The 15,608-nt window shown below is 39.4% G+C and overlaps 1 protein-coding gene across 1 annotated transcript in view; it reads right to left on the bottom strand.

Annotated features, from left to right (window-relative positions):
* PGR (progesterone receptor) overlaps positions 1 to 7,034 on the bottom strand; it is a 112,561-nt gene extending 105,527 nt beyond the window's left edge. The window contains exons 1-2 of the mRNA XM_035009326.1: positions 4,711 to 7,034; positions 3,302 to 3,453 (exon numbers count right to left, since the gene is read on the bottom strand). Of these exons, the coding sequence (XP_034865217.1) occupies positions 3,302 to 3,453; positions 4,711 to 6,338 (1,780 nt within the window). The 5' untranslated portion in view covers positions 6,339 to 7,034. The remainder of the gene's footprint in view (positions 1 to 3,301; positions 3,454 to 4,710) is intronic.
* Between the last annotated feature and the right edge of the window lie 8,574 nt (positions 7,035 to 15,608).

Below are 15,608 nucleotides of genomic sequence, written 5' to 3'. Positions count from 1 at the left end.
TTGAGAGAGAGAGCAAGCACAAGCAGGGGGAGTGGAAGAGGGTCCCGCTGAGCAGGGACCCGAACATGGGGCTTGATCCCAGGACCCTGAGATCATGACCTGAGCCGAAGGCAGACGCTTAACCAACTGAGCCACCTTGCTCTTATTATCCTTGGTAACAATATCTATATTTTTGACCACCAACTTTCCATTTCTGGACATATTGGCATCCACACATAGTTCTACCTTGATCTACCCCTACTTTAGATTTCACACCCATTTCTTTCCAACTGTTAAAGTCCTTCTACTCATCTTTCTTAGTCATGAAAATTCCCAGAAACTTCTATTAACTTGTCTTAAATCACTGATTTTATCCCAATTCATTCAAACACTGGCAATTGAACTTCCCAACTTTTAATTTTAATGATTTCCTAATATAATTCTTCAAGTCTTAGTCAGTCAAATCTTAATCTTTTCACTCCTCTTTGGACATATACACTTAAAAGCCCTCCTCAATGCCCAGAGATCAATAATATTACTTGTTCTCTAGTAACAAAATGAAGTTCATATTTTCCATGAAGTCTTCTCCTGTCATTATAGAATATGCACATTCCATCCTGCAACCAACTTCCTCCTGCCTAAACACACTAACTCAGAAGCCATACAAATCTTAACTACTTTACAAATTTGCTTATCTGGGCATTTGGTGAGAATCTTTATTTTATACGCAAAAATACATGCCTAAACACACTAACTCAGAAGCCATACAAATCTTAACTACTTTACAAATTTGCTTATCTGGGCATTTGGTGAGAATCTCTATTTTATACGCAAAAATACATGCATATATGTTACCTCCTCAACTCTATCATAAGCTCCTTGACAGAAGTGACACCAATTGAAGCTGACAATATACTAGGCATTTATTTCAAAACTTTGCATTAACTCATTTAATCTTTATAACAACCCTGAGGCATAGCTATTGTTATCCTCATTTTATATCTAAGGCAGAGAGAGGTGAAGTCAAGGGAAGAATATCTTTGCCACAGATCTAAATATAAGAGTTATAAAATAACTGTTGAATGGGACTGCCTGGGTGGCTCAGTTGGTTAAGCAGCTGCCTTTGGCTCAGGTCATGATCCCAGGGTCCTGGGATCGAGCTCCACATTGGAGCCCTGCATCGGGTGCCTTGCTCAGTGGGGATCCTGCTTCTCCCCTGCCTGCCGATCCCCCTGCTTGTGCCTGCTCTCTCCCTCTCTCTGTGTCAAATAAATAAAATCTTTTTAAAAAAATTAAAATTTAAATTAAAAAAAACCCCTGCTAAATGAATGAAATTACGCATATCGTTTTGTAATCTTGCTTTAGTTTCATGAATGACTTATAAACATCCATCTTGAGTTCCTTTTTGTAAATATTGCCAAATAAAGGTACTTCATTTCTACTACTCAAGACTAAAACAGGATCATGCCAACAGTAATGGTCCAACGAATGCTTTCTAAGAGTAAATTTGGGAAGACATTTTATGTGGTTCTGAATACTATTTTAATACTATAAAAGCATTTGTATTTTCCTTAGGGTGATCTTGGTTCTATATGCACATTTTGAAGTAACTTCTGAAAATTAAGTAGGATTCATCATATATCCACTTGTGCACACCATCTCTGATTTATAAGCATTGCAGTGAAAGAGTATCTAACCTATGGTGATTAACAATTAGTTACTAACAAGTTGTGTGCTCTTTGGAAATTCAAATTTATGTCTTTGGGACTTGCTTATCTATAAAGAGATGGAGCTGGGCTAGAAAAAAAAACTGGCCTTCAGACGGGATTCTACGGGGGGTCATTCACTTACAAAATTAGACTACTCTAAGGAGACTGTAAGCATGAAGGAAACCCTATTAATGTCAAAAGGAATGTTCAAAAAACCAGAACTAAAGTCACATGGAAATGGTAACTTCAATTATGTGCTGGAGAATCTACTCTTCCACACAAAGAACTCCTATTTGTAACTATGACTAAATAATGTCAGTAGGAAAGTTGGGACCACTCTCAGTTGTGTCCCATTTTCTCATGTAGCCTCTTTTCACACAGTGCTTCAATTAATTTAAAATGCAATTAAAGCCTCCTGAAGCTGAATACATATGTTCAGTGTCAGTTAAATATATTCATCCTTTGTGGAAAAAAATCATAATCTAGATAAGTATGAAGCAAATATTCTTTAAGAAGAATTAATTTAAGTAGAATTATTACAAATACTACTAATAAATGGTTTGGAATCATTTTTACCAAAAAGGTATAATAGTTGTAAAGAATCACCTGTTATGCATCTACAAGAATAGTGAATTTAAAATGTCTTTTAGGTTATATTCTTTTGATGCATATTAAATATGCACATCAAACTCCTTTGAAAATTCCATTAAGGTAAAAATTCCCCATTCCTTCCTTTCCTACTTATAAATAGAAGGCTCTTGAAATTAAAAAAAAAAACAAAAACAAACTCACAAACAGGAAGCAAAAAAGCAGGTAATCAGATCTTTTGTTCCTTGTCCAGGTGTGATCTCTTCACTCCAGAGGAAACCCTAAACTCATTTCAGCTCAGTTCAAGTCCAAAATACATTGTGTAAGTCAATTAAAAATCATTAGATAAATATGTAATTTAGATGATTTTAAAAATATGAAGGTCTTATAGCAAACTACTTCTTCAGTAATTGTTATTGTGATACCCAAATTTTTCATTTGCTTTAAACGGTTTACTCCTATCCCCTTATAAAAATATACCAAACAAAAAAGAGAATTTTAAAAATTTGTTTAGAATTACCATTATATAAGTATTACATAAATATGAATGTAGAGAAAAGACAAAATTATGTAGAAAATTTGTAACTGTATCACATATATATGCACGCACATATAAGTACAGATACATAATTTCAATGACTTTTACCATTTTTCTTTTGATCAAAATTTTAAATTTAGTATATATTACATATACTATATAATAGAAATATAAAAATACAATTACAGCCAAGCTGTTTCTTTAAAGCTAAATAGGTAATGAACAATAGCAGCACTGTCCCCAAGATTAGTATAACCTGAGTCTAATATTGAAAGGGCTAGTCAAAGAGTATGCAATTAAAATACCCAACCACATTCAATTTTGAGTATTAGAAATAAAAACATTGTTAAAACATAGTCATATATTTTAAGTTATATGGAAATATCACCATTTCTTAGAAGCAAGGGATAATTAAAATCTAAAAAATAATAGATGCTCTCGGTTTACAATTAAACCAAAAATAAAGGATCAGGAGAAAGGAACCTACCTTCCATTGCCCTTTTAAAGAAAACCTTACAGCTCCCACAGGTGAGGACACCATAATGACAGCCTGATGCTTCATCTCCACAGATTAAACAAATCTTCTGAGGTAATGACTCGAAGCTGTACTGTGGGCTCTGGCTGGCATCTGAATCCGGCCTTGAAATGCAAAACAAAGTACTCCATTTATTTTTAGGTGCACCACTAGCTAATACTAAAGTTTTCTTAACAGAATTGACAGAGTGAAAGGGGATTTTAAAACATAACTGAATGTATACACACCCTTGAAAGACATGCAAATTAAACTTGGTGTACTGTTACTGGATTCACCACATTTGTAAGTTATTAGTCATTCATCAGCAGAACCAACATAAAAGAATAATATATAATTTTATGTTCAGGAAAGCAAAGGTTCATTGGTTTTGTTAAAAAAAAATTTCTACAAAACTCCTTATATAGAACAATAAATTTACTCTTTGACAGATGAAATGTTATTCCCTTCTGTAGCCTGGGTAACTATAAACATGGTTTTAAGGGTTCAGTGGTACTTAGCAATGCTTTTGTTTTGGGTTTTTAACACAACCCCTAATGATTGTTCACTTACACGAGTTTATGTGTTTGCCTTTTTAAAGAATTGTTCAGTATATTGACACTGTTTTGCCCATTCACAGCAATAAGATTCTAAAGCGAACATTCTTTAAAATTCCACTACTTCAGTATGTAAATCAAAATGTTTTTGAAAACCTGTGTGAAAAAAGTAGCCAAACCGAAACAATAATAGAATACAGTGCACTGGTAGTGATTGATGTTTAAATCCATAATGTAAACATATTACACATAACTTTAGCCTTGAGATTCGTATGAAAATTGAATGGCGACAGCTCCGGGAGGGCATTAAATGTCCCAGTTAAATGTCCCAATCCGTGAAGTTATGCTTTCAGTTCTGGCAAGCTACCATACATCAACTACCACCCCTCCAGGAGGATCCTTAAAGTCTCTGCTCCAAGAAAGACAATCCCCGTAAATGCCCTTCTAAGAAAATAACCATTTTATAAAGCCCCCAACTCGCTGCGCTTTTCCCGCTCCACTGCGGCACCTAGAATGACGTTGCACTTTTTAAATCAGGGCTAGTTTTGTCTCGAAAACTCGCAGATTTGGAAAGTTTAGAAAATATTTTTGAGGAGGCACGCTCCAAAAACGGCATATTATGCGCCCCCTTTGTGTCCCTAAAATAGTAAGGAGAGGAGGGGAGAAAAAGGAAACCACATTACCCTTGTGCCCCGCCCCGACCACCCATCCTCTTGAGGCCACTCGGGTGAGCGGGACCCTGAGGGCCAGCAGCTAGCGGCGACGAACTGGCCGGACCGCTATTCGCGAGACTCCTAGGAATCCCCGCGCCCCGCCCGGGGCCCTCACCTCAGGTAGTTGAGATAAGGCTGGTAGACCTGCGGTAAGCCCTCTTTGAGCACGGCGGCCTGGTAGCCGAGCTGCGGGAGCCCGTTGAGGCTGAGCTGCGGGTAGAGCGCGGGGGCCGCCCCCGCAGCGACAGCCGAAGCCGAGGTGGAGGCACCGTCCCGGGGCAGCAGGCAGGCGCCTGCCCCTGGCGCCTTACAGGGCGGCGGAGCAAACGGGCCCTGCTGTGGCGGCGCGCCCTCGGCTTTGTACAAGATGCACTCTAGGGTCGACCCCGACGAGGCCACCGAGGAGACAGAGGCACTGGCGGGTGCGGCGGCCGCCACCGCCGCTTCCGTGGGTCTGGACGATGGCGCTCGCGCAGGTAGCGGCTGCAGAGCCAGCGGCAAATCCGGGAAAACAGCGGGATTAGGACCCGCCACCAGGTACTGCCGCTGGGAGCGCGCAGCTGCCTCGGTGCCTTCCTCTTCCTCCTTGATCTTCAGGGCAGGCGGCTGGAAGTCGCCATAGAGCGGGAACCCATCGTCCTTGGGCTCGGGGTCGGGCGGGTATGCACAGTCGGAGAAGTCGCTGGCAGCTACCTGGGTGGACGAAGCCGAGGGCGAGCCCCGCGGCGGGGCAAAGGCGCTGACAGCCGCAGCCCCGCCGTCATAGTTCTCCCCTTCCAGCAGTTGCCGGGTGCGGGCGGCCAGGAAGGCCGAGTTGAGGGGCAGAATGGGCACGTGGATAAAATCCATCATCGTGGTGGCCAGCGGGGAGCACCCGGGCGCCGCGGGCGCGTCCTGCTCCGCCAGGGAGACCTTGGGCGCTAAGAAGCGGGAATCTTCCTTGGGGACCAGGGTGACGCCTCCTGTGGCCACTCCAGGAGCGGTGGCCGCAGCTCCTCCTGCAGCTGCTGTGCCTCCCAGAGGCCGGGATTTGCCTTTCAGAAGCGGACCCACGGAGCCCTCGGACTCGAAGCCATCCTCCTCCTCTACGTCCACCACAGCGGGCTGCGGTGCTGGTTTCACTGCGGCCCCCCGCCAAGGATGGTTCCCAGAGGTCAGGGGCAACAGCTGCCGGGACGGTGACAGGCCCCTGGGCAGCACTTTATGGGCAGTTGCCCTCCCGGAGCTGTCGCCAGCCTTGTTCTCTGGCCGGCTCATGAGCGGGGACGACACCCCCTGGGTGGTGGGGGCAACCCGGGGTTCTTCGGGAAGCTTGGAGCCAAACAGGCACCAAGGGCTTGTGGACTCACAAGCAGGAGGGCTGGCGTGGCTCTGCCCCGGGCCTGCGGGCTCCAGTAGCGTGTCCAAGACACTGTCCAGCAGCCCTCTGTCTTTTTCTGGAGGCCTAGAGCTGTCAGCTCCTGCACTGCTTGTGGCTTCTACTCTGGGATACGCCCCCTCCACGTCGGACAGCGGCTGCTGGTCCCGCGTCTTCCCGCCCGCGTTCTGTCCCTGGCAGGGACGAGGGAAGAGCAGCCCGTCTAAGGAGATGGGTATGGCCGAAACTACAGGCGAGGCGTCCGAGGTCTGACTCGCCTGGAAGGAGCCAGCGTCCCGGCGTCCCGACAGAGGCGATCCGACGGGTGTGGGCGCGCCGCCCGCCACGTGGGGAGCCTGGGAATCCTTTGCCTTCGTCTCTGTCATGACGACCAGAACTCCCCTTTTCCCCCTCCCCTGCCTGTAAGGAGGAGGGATGGGGGAAGGAGGAGGGGGTGTGGGAAATATAGGAGCAGCGGGAGGAGAAAGTTAAGTTGAATTTGGCTGGACTCTGTGGGGCGGGGTGGGGGATCTCCACCTCCCGGGTCGGAAGGGGGCGGCGCTGGTCAGCTCCTGCCTTTGCCCTCCATCCGGTAGGCAGAGGAAGGGTGGCAGTCAGGTGGGGAGAGCAGGAGAGGGTAGTCTCCTAGCTGGGAGAGTTCTCCGACTTCAGTCGCAGGACGGGAGGGGCAGAGTACTCACAATTCCGGCCCTCGAGTGGCGGTGACTTCGAAAGCACTTATGTGCGCGGCTCGCTCTCCCGACTTTCTCTCCGGCTTCAGAGCGGAGCGTGTCTTGTAGCTCCCAGTCCCTGACTGCGTCCCACTTTCCTTCTCACTAAAACCCTGGGACTACTTGGACTTCTCGCTACAGCCCATTCTCAAAAACAGTCGGGTTTCTGCCTGCTCCCAATAAATAGCTGGCGACAATCATCCCTGGAGCTCTCACGTTTCTCGGCAGTTCAGGAGGACGAGACGTCTGTACTTACATATTTCACTCAAGTGCTGAGTGAAACTAGTTTGCATTGAGAATGCTGCTTACACAGCATGTCCTCGAACACAAATAATACTAAGCTTGACTCGAGTAATGACAGCTATAGCCTGGCCCCACGGCTTTCTAATGACGCCTCCGCCCTATCGGGATGCCCCGCCCAAAGCCCCTCCCTACACCAGTGACGCACCTGATCTGAAATTCTGGATTTGGTATCCCCGACCACTAGTCTGAATTCCACTCTGAAGGGCAGGTGCTGTGGAATGGAACTTCATAAACATACTAAGATATTGTACTACCAGTTAAGAATCATGCTCGATCTAACTGGAAAAACGAATGGATTCTTTCAGGATTTCAGTTTTGTAAAGGTTTAACATCGAGAAAGATATTTGGCTATGTTAAAGAAGGTATCAAGGATGATCCTAAATAATATAAAAGAGATTCTCTCTGTTATGACTTCCATGAAAGTGAGTACTTTCAAATTTCTCTTAATACAACCAAGATGTCCTGCTCCTTTGGAACAGTCCTCAATGTGGCAGAGAAATTGGGGAGTGGAAGATAGTTGATAATACCTCTTCACCGGTTCTGAAGTTTAGATGTTGTGTGTCGTATTTTGATTTGTCTAAGGGATTTATTCCAACTTTTATTAACTAGCACTTTAAGGAAAGTTTCCCTTAGCTCCAGCTTATATTCTGTGCTACATCATAAGTCCCTCAATAGAGATGGTGAATAGTATTTTCTCCCCCAACATATTTATTCTTAAAAAATAATTATCTTTGAGGTTTATTGTTTAAGTAGATCACCTCTTATTTTATAAGATATAATAGAGAGAGGGGGAGAATACTGCAATATATTTGAGGTACAGAATCATAAACTAACAATCTCTGCTGAATGCAAGAACATTGGTTATCTTGATGTCATCCTAAATACCATGTTCAAAACTGAATTAATCAATTAAAAAGTTCCTCAAGATCCTATCTGTGCTGATGCCCCACAGGTTCTCTCAACCAGATATAGAGAATACAGTGGAAGACTCCAAGACTCCAGGATGGGCAGAACCACTAGAGGTAAGGATCTTGGACCTCTAAATCACCTGGGGCAGGTCTACATGAGTGAGAAATAAAGCTATATGATGTAGGCCACTGGATTTTGGAATTGATTATTCTAACAATTAGCTTATTTTGACAAATTTTGAATATAAAGGAGTTACAGAGGTAAAAGAGGGGTGAAGCAAATTCTAGGAAGCAGATAGAGATGTTCATAGGACATCAAATGGGAGGACATAATATGGGAACTGCAAGGATGCCATTCATTATGGATGGAGCATTGGGTAAATATGGGAATAGAAGGGGATGAGACTAGAGAGGTGAACCAGTTTATTAATACTGTCATTGTTGCTTTCAGGCTTTTTCTAATCTATTTTATTTTTATTTTTATTTATTTATTTATTTATTATTTATTTATTTATTTTTATTTTATTTTTTTAAAGATTTTATTTATTTATTTGAGAGAGAGAATGAGACAGAGAGAGAGCATGAGAGGGGGGAGGGTCAGAGAGAGAAGCAGACTCCCTGCTGAGCAGGGAGCCCGACGTGGGACTCGATCCCGGGACTCCAGGATCATGACCTGAGCTGAAGGTAGTCGCTTAACCAACTGAGCCACCCAGGCACCCTCTAATCTATTTTAAACCACTTAACATATTTTATTGAGATATAATTCACATACCATATAGTTCACTCATTTTAACACATACAGTCTCATGGTTTTTAAGCATATTCACGGTTGTGTAACCATCATCACTATCAATTTTAGAACATTTACCTTACCCCCCAAATAAACCTCATACCCATTAACAGTCACTCCTCAATCCTCCCACCCCAAATCTACCAGCAGCCACAATCTACTTTCCTTCTCTCCGAATTTACCTATTCTGGGCATTTCATGTCATATAAATGGACACATACTGTATGTGGTCTTTTTTTGATGGCTCCTTTCACTTAGTATAATGTTTTCAAGGTTCAGCCATGTTGTAGCATGTATCATTCTTTTCTAAATAATATTTCATTGTGTGGATGTACCACATTTTATTTATCCATTTACTGGTTGTTGGACATTTGGGTGGTTTCTACTTTAGGTTATTATGAATAATGCTCCTATGAACATCCATGTTTAAGTTTTTGTACAAACATATATTTTCATTTCTCTTGGATATAACTAGGAGTAGAATTGCTGGGTCATATGGTAACTCTAGGTTTCACCCTCTGAAGAACTGCCAGACTGTTTTCCGAAGAGACTGCGCATTTTATATTCCCACCAGGAGTGTATAAGGGTTCCAATTTCTCCACATTCTTGGCAACACCTGTTTGTCTTTTTTTATTATAGCCTTCATAGTGTGTGTGAAGTGGCATCTCATTATGGTTTTAATTTATATTTCCCTGATGTTTAATGCCATAGAATCTGTAGAATTTGTACCATCTGGAGAGCACTACCAGGTAGTCTTCTAAGACCTTTACATGTGTTAATTTATTTAATCCTTCAACAGTCCTGTAAAGTAGACACTATTATCTCCATTTCATAGTTGAGAAAATTGAGGCATAGAGTAGCCCAAAATTATAAAGACAGTGGCATCGCTAGATTTGAACCCAGGTGATCAAATGTCAGTCTTCTTAGGGGTCTGAGTTTTAAATAGCAGATGGCTTAGAATTTGGTTTTCAGATTGCTATAGCCATAAAATTGGCACTAGGCTTCATTTTAAATAGCAAACTGTATTTGGCTCGATTTTGATTGGTTAAAAAAATTCCCTTAAGCTAACAGACTAATTTGTTTCCATAAGATTTAAAATCTTGAGGTAGGAAAACAATGATAAAGATGCCCAGCACTTCCTAAATCACCATTATGCCATGAAATTTAATGCTGGGTGATGAGGCATTGTTGGCACAGTAATTCTCAAATACAAGAATTTTTGAGTGAAACAAAATTTACTGGTTAAATTCAGATGTGAGAAGGCAAACTCCAAATACTCTTGAAGACTATTTTTGGAGAAGAGAATTCAAATTTACAAGTTTGTTTGTTTATACTTTGAAAAAAAAGCTTTATTAAAGTATAATTGCCATACAATAAGCTGCATATATTTAAAATGTACATTTTGTGAAGTTTTGACATATTTATGTACCTGTGAAACATTCACCACAAACAAGATGATAAATAAACCCTTTTGCACCAGAAGTTTCTTCACACCACTTTTTAATCCCTTCCTACTGCTCTTTCCTATCCTCTCCCATCTCTGTCATTCGCCATCTGTCCCCAGGCAACCATTAATCTGCTTTCTGTCACCATACATTAGGTTTTGTGTTTTTTTTTTAATTCATAGCTGATTTATTAAACATGTTAAATTATACAGCTACATATATTATCTGGGACTGTCTCCTCTATTTTTTTTTTTTTTTTACTGATAGCCTTTACTTTTTAGAACAGTGTTAGATTTACAGAGAAATTAAGCAGATAGTACAGAGAGTTCCTCTATATCTTTTGTATAGTTTCTCCTATTAACATCTTATATTAATATGGTATATTTGTTACAACTAATGAACTAATATTGATATAATTCCTTAGTTTCTATCTAATCTTCTTTTCTTTCCAGGGTGTTATCCAGGATACCACATTATACTGTTGGCCATGTCTCCTTAGGCTCCTCTTGGCTGTGACAGTTTCTCAGACTTCCCTTATTTTTTTTTCTTTTTTGATGATGTTAACAGTCCTGAGGAGTTTGGTAAGGCATATTGCAGGATGCCCTTTTATTGGAATTTTATGTTTTCCTCATGATTAGACTAGGCTTATGGGTTCTGAGGAGGAAAATCACAGCAGTAAATACCATATTGATTACATGGTACATACTGACAACCGGACTTAATATTATTGATGTTAACCATAATCACCTGGCTGAAGTAGTATTTTTCAGGTTTCTTCAATGCACAGTTACTCTGTTTTGTTTTTTTTCCCTCTTTCCATACTGAGCTCTTTAGAAGGAAGTTGGTATGAGTAGGCCACACTTAAGGGAATGTGGGGGAGTAGGGTGTTATGCTTTTCCTCTAGGGTGGAATATATACATAATTAATTTGGAATTCTTCTGCATAGAAGATTTAACTCTTCTTCCCCATTTACTATTTCTTTGGTCTTTTTATATCAGTATGGGCTCATGGATATTTGTTTTATACTTTGGATTATAATTCAATACTACTTTATTTTGTTGCTTAAGTTGCTTCAGCTTTGGGCGTTGGGAGCTTGTGTGTGTGTGTGTGTGTGTGTGTGTGTTAGTGTGTTAGTGCATTAGTGCTTTCTTACTTTCTACCATTACAAGATGCTCCAGACTCATCTTGTCTATTTCCTGCCCCAGTCCTAGAATCAGTAATTTATTGGAAAATGATATTAGAAATGAAGATCTGGGGCGCCTGGGTGGCTCAGATGGTTAAGCGTCTGCCTTCGGCTCAGGTCATGATCTCAGGGTCCTGGGATCGAGTCCCGCATCGGGCTTCCTGCTCCTTGGAAGCCTGCTTCTCCCTCTGCCTCTCTCTCTCTCTCTGTCTCTCATGAATAAATAAATAAAATCTTTAAAAAAAAAAAAGAAATGAAGATCTGGGTGCTAAATGTGTTCTACATTTATTTTTATTTCTTAGAACTTTATGTAATGCAGTGTATGTTTTTTTTTTTTCACTTAGTTTCTTTCATTCGGCATAATTATTTTAAGATTCATCTACATTGCAGTATGTGTCATTAGTTTATTCTTTTTACTGATGGGTAGTAATCTATTGTGTGGATATACCATAGTTTGGTTATCCATTTACCTGTTGCTGAACATTTGGATTGTTTCCAGTGTTTTGATATTACAAATAAAACTACTATGAAATATGTGTACAAGTGTTGTATGGACATATGTTTTACTTTCTCCTGAGTAAATACTAGAAATGTAATGGCTAGATAAATGTAATGGCTAAATAAATGAGTAGGTATACATTTAAGTACCAAATAATTTTCCAAAGTGGTTGTATCATTTTACATTCCCACCAGCAGTATATTACAGTCCTAATTCTTCCATACCCAGACAAAAATTGGCATGGTCAGTATTTTTAATTTTAGCAATTTTGCAATTCTAATAGATATGTAGTGGTATCTCATTGTAGCTTTATTGCATTTCCCTAACGACTAATGATGTTAATGATATTTTCATGTGCTTATTTGCCATTTCTGTATCTTCTTTGGTGTGTCTGAATATTTTGCTTTTTAAAAATTGCATTATTTCCTTATTGTTGAATTTTGAGAGTTCTTTATGAGTTCTGATGTAAGTCCATTGTCATATACGTGATTTAAAAATACTTCCTCCTAGTCTGTGCCTTATCTTTAAGTTCTCTTAACTGTCCTTTGAAGAGCAGATATTTTTAAAATTGGTAAAGTCTAATTCATCAATTTATACTTTTATGAATTGTGCTTTCGGTGTTATAGTTAAAAAATCTTGCTTGTTGCTGGAGGGGAGGTCGGTGGGGGTATGGGGTAATTGGTTGATGGGCATTAAGGAAGGCCCTTGATGTGATGAATTCTGGGTGTTATACACAACTGATGAATCACTAAATTCTACACTGAAATTAATAACATACTATATGTTAACTAGCTTGAATTTAAACAAAACAAAATAAAAATAAAAATAAATTAAAAATAAAAGATCTTGCCAAACCCAAGGTCACAAAAGTTTACTATTGTGTTTATTTCTGTTTTTATAGTTTTTGGTTTCACATTTATATCTGTGAATCATTTTAAGTTACTTTTTAATATAGTATGAAGTATAGATCAAAGTTTTTTTGTTTGTTTTGCATATGGATATCCAGTTGTTTGTTCCAGCACCAATTGCAGAAAGGAATATCCTTTCTAAATTGCCTTTGCACTATTGTTGAAAATGTTATTCATATATATGGGAGTCTATTTCTGGACTCTCCATTTTGTTTCACTATGTTATTTGACAATCTTTAAGTCAACATTACACTATCTTGATTGCTGTAGCTGTATAGTAGGACTTGGATACTTGAAGTGTTGCTGCTCCAACTTTATTATTCTTTTTAAAAATTATTTTGGTTATTCTAGGTCTTTTGCATTTCCATATGAGGGTTACAGAAAGGAGGGGGGTGAGGGGACAGGGTAACCAGGTGATGAGTATTAAGGAGGGCATATGTTGTGATGAGCACTGGGTATTATATGGAATTAATGAATCATTGAACACTACATCAAAAACTAATGATGTACTATATGTTGGCTAACTGAACATAATTAAAAAAAAGGAAAAAAATTAGAATTAGTTTACTTATTTTTATTTTTTATTTTTTTTTATTATGTTCAGTTAGCCACTGTATAGTGCATAATTAGTCCTTGATGCAGTGTTCAACAATTCATTATTTAAGTATAACACCCAGTGCTCATCACAGCACGTGCCCTACTCAATACCCATCACCTTGTTATTTCTTCAAACAGGGCTACTGTGATAATAATTGGGATTGAATTGAAATAGATCAACTTGGAAAGGAATTGAGGTCTCATCAACATTAACTCTTCCATCTTTATTTCTTTAGGCCTAATTTCTCTCAGTGATATTTTGCAACTTTCATTGTCTAGATATTTCACATCTTTTGTCAGATTTATCTCCAATTATTTCATATTTTTGATGCTATTATGAATGGTATTTGTACAAGTTTTCTATTGCTTATAAATAAATCACCACAAACTTAGTGTCTTAAACAGCATCCAGTTATTATCTCAGTCTCCATGGGTCAGGAGAATGGGCATGACTTGATTGTATCTACTGCTTAGGGTTCTTATGGCTACAGTGTATGGATCGGCCAGGACTGCATTCCCATCTGAGGCTCAGGGTGTTCTTTCAGGTTCATGCAGGTTGGTGGCAGAATTCAGTTCCTTGAAATTTTTGAACTCATGGCAATTTTCATCTTTGAGGTCAGCAGGAGAAATTTATTCATGCTAAAATTTGTAAGGTCTTCTGCGCACTTAAGTCAATCCACCCAGATAATACTCATTTTGATTAATTCTAAATGATCTGATTTGGGATCTTAATTACATCTGCAAATTTCCTTTTACCATAAATGTAACTAATCATGGGAGTGAAATCCATCACTATCATTTTGACAATTGTATCCACATTCAAGGAGAGGGAATTATACAAATCATGTACACTATGGGGACAGAATTTTGAAGACCATCTTATAATTATGCCTAATTTTTGTTTTATTTTGTACATTTCTAGTGTTTAAAATTACAATTGATTTTTTTAATTGGATGATAGGAGTGGGGGTCCTTGGTGGTTTCCTGATTTTAGGGGGGAAAACATTCAGTCTTTTATCATCAAGTATGATGTTAGCTGCAATAGATTCTCCTTATCAGACTGAGGAGGTACCCTTCCATTCCTAGTTTGCTGAGAGGTTTATTAGGAGTAGATGTGGGTTTTTGTCAAATAATCTTTCGGCACCTTTTGAAATTATCATGGTTTTTCTTTTTTAGTTTGTTAACATAGTGAATTACATTAATTGAGTGTTTAATATTAAACCAACCTTGTATTCCTGGGATAAACCTACTTAGTCATGATGTAACTTTTTTTCTCCAAGATATTTTGTTTAAATTCAAGTTAGTTAACATATACTGTAGTATTGGTTTCTGGAATAGAATTTAGTGATTCATCACTTACATATAAAACCCAGCGCTCATCCCAAGTGCTCTCCTTAATGCCCATCACCCATTTAACACATTCCCCCACCTACCTCTCCTCCAGCAATCCTCAGTTTGTTCTCTATATGGTTTGCCTCCCTCTCTGTTTTTATCTTATTTTTCCTTCTCTTCCTTTTGTTCATCTGTTTTGTTTCTTAAATTCCACATATGAGTGAACTCATATGGCATTTGTCTTTCTCTGACTGACTTATTTCGCTTAGCATAACACCCTCTAGTATATATACACACACACACATATGTATAAGCAAGTGTATATACATGTATGCATATATGTGTGTGTGTGTATATATATATATATATATCACATCTTCTTTATCCATTCTTCAGTTGATAGATATTTGGGCTCTTTCCATATTTTGGCTATTGTTGATATTGCTGATAAACATTAATATTGTTGATAAACATTGGGGTGCATGTGACACTTGGAATCAGTATTTTTGTATCCTTTGGATAAACATCTAATAGTGCAATTGTGGGTTGTAGGGTAGTTTTATTTTTAACTTTCTGAGGAATCTGATGTAACTCTTTATATATTATATTTGTTTGTTAAGTACTTGTTCAGAATTTTTAAATCTCCATTCATGAGGAATTTTGGTCTGTTCTCAACAAAGTAGGATGGAGGAAACAAACCTCAACAAATAAAGGTCATATATGAAAAACCTATAGCTAATATCATCCTCAGTGGGCAAAAACTAAGAGCTTTTCCTCTATGGTCCTGAATGAAACAGGGAAGTCCACTCTCATCGCTGTTATTTAACATAGTACTGAAAATCCTAGCCCTAGCAGAAAAAAAAAAGAAAAGAAAAGAAAAGAAAAGAAATAAAGGGCATCCAAATCAGCAAAGAAGAAGTCAAGCTTTCACTATTGCAGATGACATGATACTCTGTATAG

Source organism: Mirounga leonina, unplaced genomic scaffold, assembly GCF_011800145.1.
Source record: "Mirounga leonina isolate KUSES-001 unplaced genomic scaffold, KU_Mleo_1.0 Mir_153, whole genome shotgun sequence".
NCBI classification, from domain to species: Eukaryota; Metazoa; Chordata; class Mammalia; order Carnivora; family Phocidae; genus Mirounga; species Mirounga leonina.
Note: the sequence above shows the minus strand (reverse complement) of the source record. Positions and strands in the feature narration are given on the sequence as shown.